Raw genomic sequence first — 18,179 nt, forward strand, 5'->3', positions numbered from 1 at the left:
TTTAACCTCGTCTCGGATAAAAATACAAGTTGGGGATGTTCAAGAAAAATAATGCGTTTTAACGCATTTATTGCAGGGACATTCCCCAAGCCCCTACAATTCCATGAGAGGGTGTACATCATTGATCACCGAGGGCCCAGGGAGTGGGGCCCGCCACAACACTTTCAGCAGCACCTACAGCTCTTTTCTTCGACATTTCCTCCTCTACAGCCATCTTATCCCTTTCCCGCTTCCTAGTCTTTCCTTCCTGCTTCTCAGCAATGATTTTACATTTCTGGCCACCTTTCTCCCTAACCACTCGTGTCCACTTTCTTCCCTCCTGTTGGCCACTCACTCTAATTTCTTCCATTGGGGTATCAAAATTATTACTCACTACGAGGCTTCCTCTTTCGTCTACATCCACCTTCGTCTGATCGTTCAATTGGTATTCTTAGTTTTGGAATTATAGAAGAATCTAATTTGTCGTTTCAATCCAATGACCTTTACCGTTGGAAAAGATATTCAATAGGTACACAATTTAAAGTGAAGTACTACGTATCAATAAAGATATACATATCAAATTATACTCTTAAAAATCAAAGATGTCTTGACCTAGTAGTTAAAATTAAGGTGTTGTGAACGATAGGTTACATGTTCAAATCTCTCATCTTCTTCTTTATACTGCCTTCTCAACATGAGAAACAATCAGTTGTCACAGAATTCTTACAGAAAAGAATAGCCGCTTTCAAATCCTCCTCTCGTACCTCAGCACTCTTATTCCTCTTATGAGTTAAAGCATAATTAACATTAACACTACTAGTACCAACACTCTTACACTTCTTTTGTTTCTTATTATTGGGTTTAAAACATCCCATGCACCCTGACTTAACTACATGCCATAACTTCCCATGACCATGACACATTACCAAGTGAACCAAGTATGGCACCATGCATGGATTCGACGACGACCGCCTTTTAGGAGATGATTGCTTACACTTGCTAGAACAGTCAATATCACCTGCCGATGATGATGATGACGGTAATGGTGATGGAAATGGCGACGATGGTGATGATGATGGTGATGATGGTGGCATTGATATGCGCATGTCAAAGTGACATGACTCATAGCTTGAAGACATAGTTGTAGAATTGGAGCATTTTTTTGGAGGGCTCTCTATAGAACAATAATATGACAATAGTTCCAACACCCATTCATCTTTGAGTGCATCATATATCAACCCTAGTGGCTTTATCACATCCATATATATTACTTTCGAATATAACAAATTTGTTGCTTAAATTTATTCTTCTTGGTGCTTGCTTCTATGTGTATGACTAGATTATATAGTGTGTTGGAATCATTCTTCCCTTGTATGTCCATTTCATGAAAGGAGCAACATTAGATTGCCAAATTTTATTGCTTAATTTAAGGTATTAAGTTTCCGTTTACGTGAACATTCTAAATGTTGAACGAATTAATCTTTTTTCACTATATTTCCGGATTGGAAAACTATAATTTTGGAAAAAGATCATAAATTGCGGTGAATTTAGAATATTAGTTAACATTGTTACATATGATGCGGCTTCAACAAACCCTAATGAATAAGGTGTTGTTTGGTTGGAAGCTATTTCCCTTGGAAATACAAATTCCTAGGAAATATATTATGGGTGTTGTGTTTGGTTGGAGGGAAATGAGAGAAGTATAGGAAATACAAATTAACATGGGAAATCACTCACCAAGCCCCCCCTTGGTGAGTAATTTCCTAGGAAATGCAATTTCCTATGGTGTCAACCAAACAATTTTGTCTAATTCCTAGGAAATTAACAAGGGAAATAATTTCCCATGAAATATAAATTCCCATGGGAAATTACTTCCCATGTGAACCAAACGAGGCCTAAGACGTAATATTCCCCTAAAAAAAAAAAAAAAGACGTAATATTAGGTGATCCAAGCCCATTGTACGTTTAGGAGCAATATGTGTATTTTTCTAGTGTAACTAGTTTAGTTATAAATCATTGCCGTTATGACTCCTTATATACTACAAAGTACAAATCATTATACTTAGATATCCAAAACTTTGAAGTATTTTTTTATTTTCCATGACCTATTATTGACTAGGATCATGTGCACATCAACTAGCTTAGTTGGTTAAAACTTCGAAAATGGTATCCAAAACTCGAGATCAAATCTCATTTACATTATTGTCCTTATGACTCTTTCTAGCTCCAAGGGAAAATGGCCAGGACCATATATGACGACGCCGTATTCCTAGGTCACACAATAATAGTGGTGTAACTTTTGTAAGTATTTGCTAGCTTGATTTGTAAAGTCTTAGGCCAAATCTAATATGAGAACTCCTAGGCAATATATAATGTCTCGTCTATGTTCCAGAAACTAATCATGTGTTTGGCATGCTAGAGGCTGAAATAGTGATTAGTGTTTCAAGTAGCTTTTTGCTAGTTTTTCATAAACGTTTCAAAATATGGTGTTCGAAGTACTAGAATAGTGTTCCAAGTATTTTTTGTTTTTTTAGAGGAAAAAAATACCAAAAATTTGAGAAGATTCTTCGTCTTCTACCTCCGTTCCTCTCAAACCTTAAATATTATCATAAAAATTCCCACTTTTTATGGATTAATTTGGAATTAACCAATAAATCGCACAAGTATTTACCAAAATATAATGAATTTCTGGAACAAATATCTTTGGTGCTATTTACTTCTTCTCTTTTCCTGAAATATCATCTGGTATGAAATGAAAGATCCATCCTAAAATACCATCATCTCCAAAAGGAGATGTTGGGGGAAGGAATGGAAAAAAGAACGCAGAGAACAATAATAACGAAGAAAAGGATATGAAATGTTTGAGAGTTAAAATGAAGGAAAGAGAAAATTCTAAAATTAGAAGAGAGAATTATGAAAGTTGCATCTTCACGCATGAAATCAGGTATGTCATATGAGAATGAGAGAAGACATAAGGACATCTCCATTCTCCAGAGAGTTCCAACAACTATAGCTAAGTGATTTTTATTGGAAGTCATATGAGAGACGAAATAGATATATTGAATGTTGTGGATCTAGTCAAAAAGACAACTATACTTAAATTGGACATCATAGTAAAAGAAAATAATGCATTGTGTTTATATATTGATATTTAATTTAACCATAAAATAATTAATTTTAATATTATAACTAAAAAATATATCTGTTTTTATCTTATATAACATCAACACCTACATTCACAGCTAAAAGCTAAAAGTTAACAACTACTCACTGACAGCTAACAACTACTCCAACAGTTAATAGCTACACCAACAAGTACGTACTTTTGCCGCACATACCCTATATCAATATGTGACTCTCTATATTAAGTTATTAACCACTACTTTTTGAATTTTAACCACTGCAAGTATAGAGGAAGCTAGCAAGTAGCAACTACAAAGAAGACCCAAACTTTCTATTTTCTTCTGAGAAAAGAAATAAAGAACGTAAAGAAAGGGTATTAATTCTGTGCCAAATTAAGGAATGATAGAAATCTTGCCTTCAAATATAAATTATGTCCCTTTCTCGATTCTTAGCAAATTTCACGAATCATACTTACAGTAAAGTTCACTAAATCAAGTCCTTTACTCCTAAAACTAAATATTTACCACAAACATGATATAATAAACCATGTTTGTTTATCACATACATCAACATTATGTGTCACAAAACAAACTTAGCTTGTCTCATTGGAAAATATAACTCATTACTGTGGAAACTTGACAAGTATTCCCTCAATAAGCAACTATTTCATGTTATCAAGGTCTATATTACACCTGCAATTTCATGGGATTAAAGAATCAGCCAATGGAAATGGAAACATTGATGAGTTTTGGTAACAAACAACATTTGAAACAGGAAAAAAGATGCACATTTTTACTACTACTTTTTATCATTAATAGATTGTACTAATCTAAATCATTTAGTTGCTTGAAATTGATTTTAACGAATAAATCATTTTGTACTTATTGGAACTATTTTTTGTTAGTTCACTAGTGTTTTATCTCTTATACACTTCATTGATTTGTTACTGATTGAAACTGATTTTGGCTGATGAAAACTAAGTTCTTCTAAATACTATGTTTCTAAAATAAAGTTAACAGGGTCATTATTAAAAAAAAAATTAATTACAACTCTAACTAAAAGAAATATTTTGACCTGTTTGCAGAAGATTAGAGACAAAATCTTACTACGAAGGCCAATGAGGATCATGATTGAACAGCCGGGACACACAGAGATCCAGTATGCAGCAATCTCGGAAGTATCTGCGAAATCAACTATCAGATTGCTGTGAAAGGGTTCTGTACTTGCAAAACAGCAAGAAAAGTAAGAGTAATAGGAAGCCACAAACAAAATACCTCCGCACACCGAGCACCAATCTTCAAGGACACAATATTATCAGCTCTGGTGGAACCAATATTTATCATTGCTGTAGCTGCACCTGCCTCATGAGCCGCCCTGCAACACTCATACAGTAATATATTGTAAACTTATCTTCACATCAAGCAAATTGCATAAATGGTTTACTTCAAAATTAGAAGTATAAATAGCTATTAGCATTAGACTGGTGTATATGGAGGAAACTGAGTCATCATTCCTACACTTGCAACATAGTTGTTGTAAAGCAAGTCTACCCTCAATATGAACATCAATCAATTTCCAGTAATCGTATGTAATCTAGCAGTTCTCGTCTTACAAAACAAAATATAAAAAATTACCATATACGAAGTGAAAGTTAGTAATAAACGATTCAGACATCACATTAATTTTCACAATTTCAGTTTATAGCTTCACCCCTAAGGTCCTAACTCATATTTATTGTCCATGCAACAACCTGGGACATCACCAAAAATTCAATAAATGATCATAATGACTAATACCTCACCAATCTGAAGGCAGAAAACGTCATTACAGATGAACCGATAACCAAAAATGCATCACAACTTTTGGCTGCTTCCATTGCTCTATCAGCTCGATCCTTGGGAACATTGTCTCCAAAGAAGATAACCTTCAAAGTGAACAGGGTCACAACAAACATAATCACGAATCTGTTTCTCTCTTTGGTTTCAAGAAATAGTTTAGACAAAAACCATGTTTAAGACATACTCTAATTAGAATACAAAGGTTCATAACCAAGTTAAACAAACTAATAGAAGTATCAGACAGGCCTTTCTTTCACTCTCCAACAACAAACGTTGCTATTGCTGAAAATGAAATTTCTGATCGAAATTTAACAAGAGTTCTGTTATCAGAATATGATATGTAAATATTAAGATCAAATTTCTTTCAACTTATGTTTAAATCCCCTGTAACTTTCTAGGATATATTTCTAGTTTGTATATCTCTGTTTATATACTCTTGTGGAATATACGTAAATGTATGACGTGTGACACTTTCCTACAGCATAAAAATATCTTACATCAGGTTTCAGCACTCCATCACATTCAGGGCAAGTAGGAATGTGAAAATCTTCTTCCCAGAATTTCTCATCAATGTCAATATCACCATCAGGCCGGATCCTCATGCCAAAACTTTTGTCTGACCCAGGGCTGTCAAAAGTCAAACTATCAATTGCTTCCGCCCACTGCAATATTACATGAACGTCTTAGGTTCCTACCAAACATCAATACATTGTATTACTGAAACTAAACCATCTTGTAAGGGGAATGAGTCTCTAGTCAGGATCATCTGGACTAGCCTCAAGTTCAAGAACCACAAGCATTAAAATGAGTTTAAGACCCACAACTGCCACAAGAATACTTTTCTTAATCATGCATCATTATATAAAAAATGAAGTATATGAAAGGAAGAACTAACCTTAGGATTGAGAGCCTTTAGTTGGTCCTGAAATGAGTGCCGACAAAATGAATATCCACATTCAAGACAACCCACAGTGTATACAGTGCCATGTAATTCGAGAGGATTGCTGCCAGCTCGATGATGCAGCCTGATAGGACCAGAAGAACTAACATCAAAATACACATGCAAGTTGAAGTGACTTTAAAGCACGGGTTGCTGAGTATCACATACCTGTCAACATTTTGTGTGATCATAAAGCTTATCCTGCCAGCCTTTTCTAGGGATGCTAAAGCAAAATAGCCAGCCCCTGGCTGTGCTGAAGTAAATCGTCTCCAACCAGCGTAGCTCCTAGCCCAATAACGCTTGCGAGCCTTGCCTGAGCTGACAAACTCCTATTGACAGATAGTACAGCATGATAGATCAAGGAAACATAAATCAATCTTTTGGAAAGAATCATATACTCATGCATCAACACAAAGACGAAAATAAAAATAAAACAGAAACATATATATGTGGTCTAAAAAAGATAGTGTTTATAATTAGAATACAAACGTGGATTGCAGCCAGAAATTGACAAAAAGAGTTGCTGAAACTTCAATGTCAAGCTCAAGTGACCAAAAAAAATGCCAACCTAATTAATAGGAATCGCATACTAGCATTGAATTCCTTTAATGCAAAACAAACACGCACGCTTATCTCCTACCACAGATTCAGCACTAATAAGCTCAGACACTGTAGGTATATACATGAAATAAATAAATAATTGAAGAGTGAGATCTAACTAGCAGCCACTTCCAGAAGTAGGCGAATTGCTCTTATGACAAAAGCTATATAAATTTGAACTGTTGAGTGATAACTAAACATATCTAGATGCGAAAACATTACGGCACGTGCCTTCAGATCACCTGGTGGGTAATGGGTTTGAAACCAGAACTATATGCTCCATTTGGGCTGCAAAAATGTAATAATATTAGGCTATGTTCTGTTCAACTTATTTTAACTTATTTCAGAAAAAAATAAGATCTTATAAGATAAAATAAGATGTTAGACAACACAATAAATTATCTTATAAGATAAGATAAGATCAGATAATACAAGACAAAATAAGTTGAATTAAACGGACCCTTAGTCAACAATCAGCATAGTCTCTTATGAATATTTTGCACAGAAAGTCCCTTATTCAAACATTTAATTTTCTTCACACTCGGTACCATCATACCACATCTAAAGTGGTAATGGATCGAATTATATATGAAAAAAAATACATGGGATGGATTTTAATTACTATGCATGCTTATATGAGCTTTTTCCTTGCAAATTTACATAAACTACATTGCCTTACCACCTATCAAACCAGCTGTTAAGGGCTTATGGCACCAACTCCCCAAAATGATGAACTTCAAAGTACTTCTTGCTTCACAAGAGATTTAAGATTGCCATTGTGCATGAACTTTTGTTTTGGTGGTAATAATTTGATTGTTCTTTTTAAGATATTGACACATCTTTCTTGCTAAACCTATTCTATATGAGTAGTGAGTACTTTTCCTAGTTGGGGAATTGGGATTGGGTGGGAATGTAAATTTCACATGTTATGAAAATTTAAGTGATGCAAAAAGCCAAACACACTTTGTCTTGGACCTCATTAGAGAATATGACTTATGCAGTTGTGATTCAAAAGTATAGAATATCCTTTCAAGATGAATAAGAACCACATCAACGATCCAAAGTGGATACCCACGAAATCTAATTTTTGGGGAGGTTCAGGTATAGCAGCATCACTATCACCTGATATTAGAAGACGGATCATTTCTGGAATAATATAGAGAAACAATTGTAGCAATGGAAGAGTATGAAAGGACACTAGTATGTAAGAGAGGGAAATTCTTATATTCATACCTTCTATAATCTGGGATTCCACACTCGGTGCTCATTCCTGCTCCAGTCAATACCACCAGCTTTTCACTGCAATGAACAAAGCAGAATAAGGTTTAACAGCAACTTTTTCATAGTTACTAATTCCTGTTTCTGATGTGAGCTCAAAAATACAGTACATATGAATCATTATGAAGAATATTCCTACTGACCTCTGATCAAAGAACTGATACAAAAGGTCAATGTCCTTACTGCTAGGAGGAGATGCATCAGGAACCAATTTCTTATCCCTCAAATAGTCCGGAATCCTATTTTCTTTGCTTACAGGTGATGTTCCAGGGACTGACATCTGGAAATGTGTGTGCACAAATCTTTCCTGCCTTTTAAAGAACAAGACGTTTCTTCCTCTGTTTAACAATTGCCATCTTTTGCTACTTAATAGATTAGCATCTGTAAGGAACACAGCGATATAATGAAATTCCACACACAAACACGTAGCAAAAACCCAGAAAAACAAAGTCATAACTGAACTATAAGCAAATAAAGCACAAGTGCACAACACTTGCCTGCAAGCGAAGTCCCTAGAAATTTCTCCACACTTCTGAAAGTCTGAAGGTTCAAACAACAATTATCAGAGATAATCAGATACCCTAATCATAGTTGATAAGTGCTAAGCAAATGTGGGTGCTACATTACCACAATGCAGATGTTTATCTGAGCAAGAAGTGAAGCTTATGCATAAGAAACACTAGTGTAGATAACCCTGAAGTCAATTTTGTTTACTTACCATAACATACTATGAACCAAATGCATTAGACAATGGCGAAGTAAGCTAAGAAGAACCATCCTCTACCGTTGCCTATAAAATTCTAGATATAAAAAGAGCTCTTGGTTAAGTTTAAAGGAGGAGGAGAGTCCCTCGGGAGCGCAACCGAGGTTCCATCTGTTTTATTAGTGATATTTTCCTCTCCTGCTATCCAATGTGGGAAAACTCACATGTGCAAGACAAATGTTTATGCACTCATTCCCTCAACATCACAACCTACCAATCAAATAGTTCATATCATCATCATATAGAGTGATACATGATTCAAAAGATTCATTTCAACAGCAATATTTCATAAAGACAAATTCAAGATTCCAGTTTGAAAGATTTAAGCTCTTGGGTTAAAGCCAATGAGAGTGATTCATGAAACATACAAGGGTTTACTAATTTCTTTCATCATATGGGTACCCATACAAAAAAGGTAAACTTTTTCACATGATACTATATATTGAAGAATGAAAATTTAATTGAATAGACCCATATAAAATTTACAATTGAAACAATTGATACTCAATTGGGGGAAAGTAAATTGGTATCAAAAATAAATCAATAACAGTCGGGAAATCATATGAAATTTGAAGAAGAAATATCACTTACAAAACCCAAATTCTGAAATCTCCAAGCAACAGACATGTTGTTATAGTTTTTTATGCCGGCAAAAATTAGATTACTTCAAAAAGATTTTGGGGATGCAACATTTCTAGGTGCTTTTCTTTTCTCAAATCTTATGTTCCTTGATTGTTGGCTGTTTCTCAGCCGCCAAAATTAAAATCAAGAAGATCCAATTGAGTTTTGTTTATTTTGTGGATGTTTGGATGATTAAGATTTGAGGGTTTGGATATTGGGTTCCTTTGCCTATTCAGCCCATCATTTTAGTGAGAATGGTCTAGGGAATTCTTAACTAGTCTGATCTCAAGATACGTAATGTTCGATACTTCGACCCAAATCTGATTACTACTTCAGTCTAGGGCTGATTATGGGTCGAGCCGAGCTCGATCTGTGATCTGCTCGACTTGTGTTCGTTAAAGTTTATTCGACCTCGAGTCGATCTTGAAACTTATCGAGCCGAATTTTGGCCAAATTTAAACGAGCCGAGCTCGAACGGTTTACGAACAGCCTTGACTCCCTATCACCCTTTTTTTTTTTTTTACATCTTTTATTTGTTTTTCCTTTTTTTAATATTTGAGATTCATAGGTTTTGTTTTAGACAATGAAACTATTAACTTATTATTGCGTGATATCCCGGTTAATAGATTTATGTATATACATCAATATATTATTTTTGTATATAAAAGTATAATCGAGCTTGTTCACGAGCTTTCGAGCCGAGCTTTGCCTAGGTCTAGGTCAGCTCCACTCATTAAAGTCTCGAGTCGAAACCAAATCCGAGCCAAGCCACCACGAGCCGAGCTTTGACCGACTTGATCGCGAACTGTTCGCAAATAGGCCAGGCTCATCAACACTCCTACTTCCGCCTCTTGATAGGTTGAAAATTGAAATTACATCATAATACTATTGTTAGGTTTGTGTTATATAAAACTTAGTAATAAAAAGATTATGTTTGGCATTAGCAGATAGAGATTTGATAAGGTCAAAATGCTATTTAGGAGAAAAAAAAACTATTGTTTGGTAAAGTAATGGTTGTAGTAGAGGTATAGGTAGAGTTTGGATAACGGCTGATAAACATTGCATTATTCAGTCATGCACTTATGCCAAGTTGATAAACCAATTCATTTTTCTCCCGTATTACAAAGTTCGCGATATATCATGACAACATAATACTTCGTATTACAAAGTTCAAACAATATCGTTTGTTAATATTTACAATCGTTAAAAAACTTAAAGCCATTGACATAAAGTTGTTCATTTATATATATAGCTACATTACTAGGCTACACAAGGTTGTTAACGCACCGCGCGCATAGCGGCATAGCGTGTATATTTGATTAGTATCAACTTTAAGCACCTACTCATGTCAAGAAAAAGTACGTTAATATTTTACCCTATGATCCCTATCACTTTCAAGTTTCAGCTAAGTTGTGAGTTTCTAGCTCTTCCTCACTTCGAAACATAGCCACAACAAACACTTCGCAATGGCATTGCAACTGAAGATAAGACCATGGAAGAAAACAGAAGAAAGACAAACACAAAAAGACCAGAGAAAACTGATCATGGAATTATCCAGAATTCGTTTATCTTCTCTCAATCAACCATTCCCATCATCAAAAACCCACAAAACACTCCAATCTTCAAATACCCATCTTCCCACAATACCAATTTCCCACCAAATTCTAATCACATTCTCATCCAACTCTTCAATTACCAAAAGAAGAACCCTAAATCTCTCAATTTTAGCCCTACTTTTTTCATCTTCTCTTCCAATTACTATCCCCAATGCCACTGCAGATGAAGAAAGAGAAACTGAACTTCAAAGATACACTGATTCTAAAGAGGGTTTCACCCTTCTTCGACCTTCTTCTTACATTCAAGTAAGTTCTTTTTCATGTTCTTTATCTCTTATGTGAGAATGGAGGGTGCATTTTATTCACCTTACTTTTTCCGAACTTATATGAACTAAACTTATTTTAAACTTATCGGAACTTATTTAAACTTAATAAACTTAATAGATAAGTGTACATTTTTATTTTTATTTTTAAGGTGAAGAGAACGCGCCCTTAACATAAAGTTCGTGTCTTGATTTATTTTTATTAAAGGTGGATAAAGCAGGAGCTACAGTGTTGTTTGAGGAGGAGAATAAAGGATCAAATAATATAGGGATAGTGGTGAATCCAGTTCGGCTTAACAGCCTCAGAGATTTTGGGACTCCTCAGTTTGTGGCTGACAAGCTCATCCAAGCTGAAAAACGCAAGGTAAGTTTGCATCTTTTTGTGCCATTTTGTTGTTCGTTCTTTTTTTGGGTGGATTTTGTTCATTGTTATCTATGTTTGTTACTTGTTAGGGTTGTGAAAGGGAAAAGAGTTGATTGAACAATGCTGGTTAAAGTTGATTTGGTGATAATTAAAAGTTATTGAGTATCACTATTTGGCTAAATTTTAGATAGCTGGATTCTATGACTTTGTCCTAGGAGTCTAATGGGGACATTTTTGTTACTTCACTCCGTTGTACCTTTCGGGTAGCTACCAATGTTTAGCTAAATAGAGTTTGATAAAGTGAATCTACTCGAAAGAGTAGAAAATGGTATGAATTAATAGATGTTTACTTGAGCATATCGAGAAGTGATATTTGATTGAACGAACAATGTTTAGTGAAAGGAGAATAGGGGACAAGTGCAAGCTGATATACTTGTATTTTTGCGGGCATTGGGTATTGTTCCATTTGATTGATCTGGGGTTGCTAATTGCTCATTTGAGTTGCATAGTTGGGTAGTGTATTGAATGACAAAAGGAATAGAAAATACTAAGAAAAAGAGAGAATCGTATGGATTTGCTTGAAATCAGATGAGATTGAAGAATGTGGTTTAATTGCTTAATTGAATAGCATCAAATGAGACAGTCTTTGAGTTAAATGTTTGATGCTGTCAAGTGCCTGTTGAGTGTCCTTGGTGATGGATCGTTTTGGCTAAGTTTCAAAGAAATGTATCGAAGTTGATTGAGAAACGAATAAAGTTTGATGAGAAAAGGAGGATTACAACTATGTTACATGGACTTAGCTAACTACTACTACTAACACGTGCTGATGTGCATTTCCAATTGTGAGCCTTAGCCATGTTTAAAAAACTTTGCATGTTTTTACCTAAACATAAATATTTACACTTCCATACCCGTTTCCAGAGTGCCAAGTACCAATATGGACTCTTAGGAAGCAGTAAGAACCCATGTAAAATAGCTGAAGTTGTCTTTCTCAGATCAGTGATATACATACAAGTGTAGCACAATATTGGAGCTCAATATGATGAACTGAAGTTGGCAACATACTTTAGAATACAGTCTGGAGATGTCCTTTATTTCTATTCAAAAATGTTAAACGAGATCATCTCTTTCAAACCATAACACTTTGTTTGGATAGCAATGTAGGAGGGAAAGGAAGGGGAAGGACAGAGGGAGAAGGGGAGGGGAAAGAAAGCTCCATTTTCCCTCCAAATCTCTCCAATTTGGGAGGGGTGATGTTTATTAAAGAGGGAGGGAAAGTGAATCCTGCCCTCTCCCTCCCCTTGCTTTCCGAAATCCTTTATCCAAACAAGGGAACTTGTTCCCCTCCCTTTCCCTTTGGCCCTTCCTACCTTTTCTCTCCATTTTGTCCTATCCAGACAATGTGCGTGTAAGGGTAAGATTCTATCTCATCCGACTTCCTGTAGCTTCCCTGCCCCAGATGGGATACTCAGTTACTCAGTAATACATGCTAGTTAACCTGGATTCATGATTCTGTATATCTAAGAATATCATCGAAATTTGAGGTCCAAAATGCTAAATGACCCTAAAAACAAGTCCCTTGCCTTTCCCAATCATTTTTTATTTGCTTCTTATTCTATCTCTTCAGTTTTCCATCCCTAAGCTGTTGGTATTAGGTTAAACTTTTCTCTTCTTTGCAAAAAGTTAATCACGTTATTTGCACACTAGTACTGTATTCTTTCTGGTAAACATTTTTTGGGGGATTTGATAGGAAAGCACAAAAGATGCTCAGGTGATTGGAGCTGCGGAAAGACCTGGCCTCAACAACATACCAGTTTATGAGTTTGAATGTATAGTTGATAGCACAAGAGGAGGAATGAAAAGGATATTTTCAGCTGCATTTGTCTCTGGAAAGAAACTCTACCTGTTAAACATTTCTCATGTCGACAGGCCAGATAGTCCGCTCGACAGCAATACAAGAGTCACACTGGAAGAAGTTCTTCATTCCTTCGATGCTGCACCGCTGACATGATACTTGTTTGCTTCTTCTTTTCCGCCTGGTTCATGTATATATTCACATACATCTTCCTGATTATCAGGTTATTGTTCATTTATTTACATTCTTTTCGTCTCTCTAACAAATCATACAATAGCAACATGTATGAAATCAAGATCTGAGTTTCTCTTTGTTCATTCTAAATTTTTAATCCTCTTTTTGCTGCTGAAGTACATTATAGCAAGCTCTAAATTTGCAGACTGTTGAAAGTATTCATTAAGGAGAAGCATATATGATCACCAGAGTCTGTCACCCAAGTTCTAAATTGCTTATGGATGTTAGACTCCCCTACATTTTGGCACTTTTTTGGTAGTGATCTGGTGCAGAAATAGGAGTATTTCATATTCTAGTCACTATATAGCAGTAACAGTCTTCAGAAGCAGATTATAATTTATAACCAACTGTTGAATTTGTATTCAGAGTACTTTATATTAAAGAATTAAGGTATGTGAATATTGCAAAAGTTAAAGCAAACTTACTAAATAAGAGTATATTAGTAATGAACAATATGGTCATAGTGGTGTATATGAATTAAAATAGTACTCAAAGCCATGATTGATGATACAACTAATAAACAGCGGATTATACAACTAATAACAGAAGAGTGGATATTGTTTTATTGTAAGAGTTAATGTGGATGTCAATTAGTTTAGTTGGTAAATCAATATTATGTGGAATGGCATACAAAATTGTTTGTGGTTTATACACTCTATATTATAAAGATGGTGAAATTTAGTTTTTGTTGAGAAACAGTGGAATGGTAAATTTCACTGTTCACATGTGAAGTCCACATTTTCCTGCATGCATTTAATGCATGTCAGGTAAATTTTCTTCCGCCGCGCTGAAATTGTTGAATTCACAATTGTGTACAGTAAAAAAAATTTGCTTATAAATACCATCGATGTAAGAAATCAATTTTATATTAATATGAATACAATAGACTCTCTGATACATTTATATAGCTTCTCTCTCCATATTTCTCCCAACAGTTTTATACATATGGCTAGCAATTCCTTTAAAAAGAGGAGTAAAAGAACAACGTAAAAAACTCCACTAAAGAGGTGCATATTGTCTTCACCTTAAAATAACAAGTTCAAGGTAAAACAAATTTAGCAAAAATCTGATAAATTCAATTCAGCAAAATGAGATAAGTCAAAAAATCATAATACTCAAAAAAAAAAATTGAGGAAAAATATAACTCTCCCCAAGATAGAGACTAACAAACTTTGAATTAAAAGACAAAGCTCACACACAAACTGACAAAAGGGTTATTAATGTACTCTATTCAACATGCATGTTTCTCCATATTGATCTTCCTTCACGAAAAAGTCATTGCATGAAGCTTTCAAAAGTATGTTAAAATATCAAAGATTCTCACTACGTATTATATTGCATTTAATAAGCAACTTTAGGATCCCCAATTGAGCAAGGAGCATAAACTAATGCATCATGTTGACCTTACTAATTTTAATGTCGATCAACATGTTATAGCTTCCCAAGATGGTCCCCTTTCTCATTATTTTTGGTGTTGTTGGCAAGTAAAAGAAGTCCACATGATGTATGTCTTTTAACCACTTCCAAATTTAATTACTCCCTTTTTCATACTATTATATTGTTAGCGTAATACTAACGATCACTGATTATAAGAAGTAGGAGTATTTTGTTGGCTTGTTGCATCATATATTCACATCTATAGACCATATAGGCATATAGCATAATTTTGAGGTGGTGGGAACTTATCTTGTGATTTTGAGGTCACAAATTCGAGTTTCACTATTTATTTGTATTGGAATTTGAAAATAGAGATTTTCTTTATTCTCCCTACTTTAAGCGCTGACCTATGTAACTAAGACGGTTGACTTACGATGGATGTTGGTTCAGTAGAATCATTCTTCTTATATCAAGGAGTTCCGAATGAGGAGAAAAAAAAATTATAGACATATAGCATATCTTATGTTTAGTCTAGTCTGCATTTGCTGACTGATTCCTTTGTTCTTGAATGATGAAATCATCACTCCAAAACCTTTTTAGACTTAAAATTTAGCTTCACTAACTCACAGGGTTCTAGATGACTTTATTAAACTGTGCTTTTGAATTTCGCTCAGCTGAACTCATTGATATGTGCGAGAATTTTTCTAAAAGGTAAGAATAAATTATTTGGGTTGTTGTTATACATTAATGTAATTTGGAGATCCCTTACAACCATACACTCCAATGACCTTTAAATCTGAGTAAATGTTTATGGTAGGAATTGAAACCTAAACTTTATTAGGGAATATGAAAAAGCTCATCACCACTACAAAAAAAAGTCCATTTAGAGACGGACAAAATCCGTCCCTAAATAGGTCAAATCCGTCGCTATATGGGCTTAGAGACGGATTTAGAGACGGATATTGTCCCCTCTAAAACCCTTGTCGCTAATTCGAGTTAGAGACGGATTTTGGAAATCCGTCTCTAAAGTTTAGCGACGGATTTTGGAAATCCGTCTCTAAGCTTAGAGACGGATTTTGGAAATCCGTCTCTAACTTAGAGACGGATTTTGGAAATCCGTCTCTAACTTAGAGACGGATTTTGAAACCGTCTCTAAGTTTAGAGACGGATTTTGAAAATCCATCTCTAAGTTTAGAGACGGATTTCCAAAATCCGTCTCTAAATTTGCTGAAAAGATGAAAAATATATAAACGAAATTAATAACACGATAGTTCCTAATATTATCATGATTATATTTAATCACCTAATTCCCTACCTAGTTCAAGTTGATCTCATTATCATTTTGGAATATCCCTTAAGTAAACCCGGTTCAGCTCTACAAGGGAAAGCACAGTCGCAAGAATCGCTGTTGGTAGGAATCGAACTTGTGACCTCAAAGAAACGAGAAGAAGCTCCAACCAACTACACCAAATACAACTTGTATACTTCTCTACGCAATATTGGTAATATGTCGAAAAAATATTAGAGACGGATTCAACAATCCGTCCCTAATTTAGAGACGGATTCAAAAATCCGTCCCTAATTTAGAGACGGATTCAAAAATCCGTCCCTAATTTAGAGACGGATTTTGAATCCGTCCCTAATGTAGAGACGGATTTTCAAAATCCGTCCCTAAATTAATGATGTGCAATAAAATAATCATATCTAAATTTAGAGACGGGTTTTAAAAATCCGTCCCTAATTTAGAGACGGATTTGTAAAATCCGTCTCTAATTTAGAGACGGATTTTTAAAATCCGTCCCTAAATTAAAGAAGCGCAATAAAATATTCATAATGAAATTTAGAGACGGATTTTAGAAATCCGTCTCTAAGTTAGAGACGGATTTTAGAAATCCGTCTCTAATTTAGAGACGGATTTAAAAATCCGTCTCTAATTTAGGGACGGATTTTAAAAATCCGTCCCTAAATTAAAGAAGCGCAATAAAATATTCATAATGAAATTTAGAGACGGATTTTTAGAATCCGTCTCTAAGTTAGAGACGGATTTTAGAAATCCGTCTCTAAGTTAGAGACGGATTTTAGAAATCCGTCTCTAATTTAGAGACGGATTTAAAAATCCGTCTCTAATTTAGGGACGGATTTTAAAAATCCGTCCCTAAATTAAAGAAGCGCAATAAAATATTCATAATGAAATTTAGAGACGGATTTTTAGAATCCGTCTCTAATTAGAGACGGATTTTTGAAATCCGTCTCTAAGTTAGAGACGGATTTTAGAAATCCGTCTCTAATTTAGAGACGGATTTATAAAATCCGTCTCTAATTTAGGACGGATTTTAAAAATCCATCTCTAAATTTATTTAGAGACGGATTTTAAAAATCCGTCTCTAATTTAGGACGGATATTTAAAATCCGTCCCTAAAGTTAGAGACGGATTTTAAAATCCGTCTCTAAATTAGAGACGGATTTTTAAAATCCGTCTCTAAATAAATTTAGAGACGGATTATCAGTATTCCGTCTCTAAATTAGAAACGGATATATATCCGTCGCCAAAAATCCGTTGCTATATGAGCTTTTTTTTGTAGTGCACTTGAGCCAAACCCTATTTCTATGAACTTATGGTAACCTAGATTGTGTTACCAAAATTTTATACTTCCTCTATTTCTTTAATTGCACCATTTTGTTTTTGACATTTGCCGAGACGCTTCTTTGAATGTCGATGTTTTTAATTGCGTATAAGTAAAAAAAAAATATATTTGTAGACTTCTGGAAGCCTTGCCGGCTAAAAAGGGGAAGACCTCTCCTTAGCGGATTATTTTTAAAATCCTTGCATTCAAACGAATCTAAGAGGACCCTACTTGACTATTTTTTTTTCTTATAATGATGTCAGATAGTTTAACAAAATTGGTTAATGAATAGTGTTAAAAACGAAATAGTACAAATTAAAAGAAACAGATTACTGAATTGAAAACTTTGTTTGAAACACTATTTTTTGAGGGGGACATTCTTTTTACTTAATAAATTTGATTTTACGGATGGAAACTAATTTTGGAAGATATATCTAGTATAATTCTCTTACACAATTTACATATTAGAAACTAATTTTTTAAAGGTGCAATAAGCTCATACTTTTCTCCAATTTGTTGGCAACAAGAGTCCACTAATGCATGCCCTTTAGGCTTTAACCACTTCCTAATAAACGTATTGTCAGTTCTTATATATGTAGCGTAAGAATAACGATGACCGATGATATCATGACACAATTAGTCTATTGTTGCATCATATAGGGCCTATGGTTATGGGGACTATATTTTTTTTTTGATAATCATCA

General features: G+C 34.6%; 2 protein-coding genes across 4 annotated transcripts; one reads left to right on the forward strand and one right to left on the reverse strand.

Annotated features, from left to right (window-relative positions):
- Positions 1-3,502: 3,502 nt before the first annotated feature.
- On the reverse strand, positions 3,503-9,400 carry LOC104890569 (NAD-dependent protein deacylase SRT2). 3 transcript variants are annotated; one of them, XR_789704.4, is made up of 12 exons: positions 9,113-9,399; positions 8,256-8,298; positions 7,902-8,139; positions 7,714-7,779; positions 6,723-6,768; positions 6,049-6,209; positions 5,836-5,965; positions 5,438-5,602; positions 4,899-5,026; positions 4,377-4,476; positions 4,177-4,283; positions 3,503-3,794 (listed from the first exon to the last, which is right to left on the reverse strand). XR_789704.4 is itself a non-coding variant. In XM_010676109.4 (12 exons), exons 1-11 carry the CDS (start codon positions 9,146-9,148, stop codon positions 4,227-4,229), a joined length of 1,170 nt encoding a protein of 389 aa, XP_010674411.2. In that variant the 5' UTR covers positions 9,149-9,398; the 3' UTR covers positions 3,503-3,794; positions 4,209-4,226. The 3 variants fall into 3 exon arrangements, 1 of the variants encoding a protein (XP_010674411.2); XM_010676109.4 differs by having other exon boundaries at positions 4,209-4,283; positions 9,113-9,398; XR_008969121.1 differs by lacking the exon at positions 3,503-3,794 and having other exon boundaries at positions 4,209-4,283; positions 4,904-5,026; positions 9,113-9,400.
- Positions 9,401-10,494: 1,094 nt separating this feature from the next.
- On the forward strand, positions 10,495-13,590 carry LOC104890568 (psbP domain-containing protein 2, chloroplastic). Its single transcript, XM_010676108.4, has 3 exons — positions 10,495-11,004; positions 11,230-11,385; positions 13,136-13,590. The coding sequence occupies exons 1-3, from the start codon at positions 10,609-10,611 to the stop codon at positions 13,394-13,396; spliced, it is 813 nt and encodes a 270-aa protein (XP_010674410.2). The 5' UTR covers positions 10,495-10,608; the 3' UTR covers positions 13,397-13,590.
- Positions 13,591-18,179: the final 4,589 nt, after the last annotated feature.

This window comes from Beta vulgaris, chromosome 4 (assembly GCF_026745355.1).
Source record: "Beta vulgaris subsp. vulgaris cultivar EL10 chromosome 4, EL10.2, whole genome shotgun sequence".
In the NCBI taxonomy this organism is placed as follows: Eukaryota; Viridiplantae; Streptophyta; class Magnoliopsida; order Caryophyllales; family Amaranthaceae; genus Beta; species Beta vulgaris.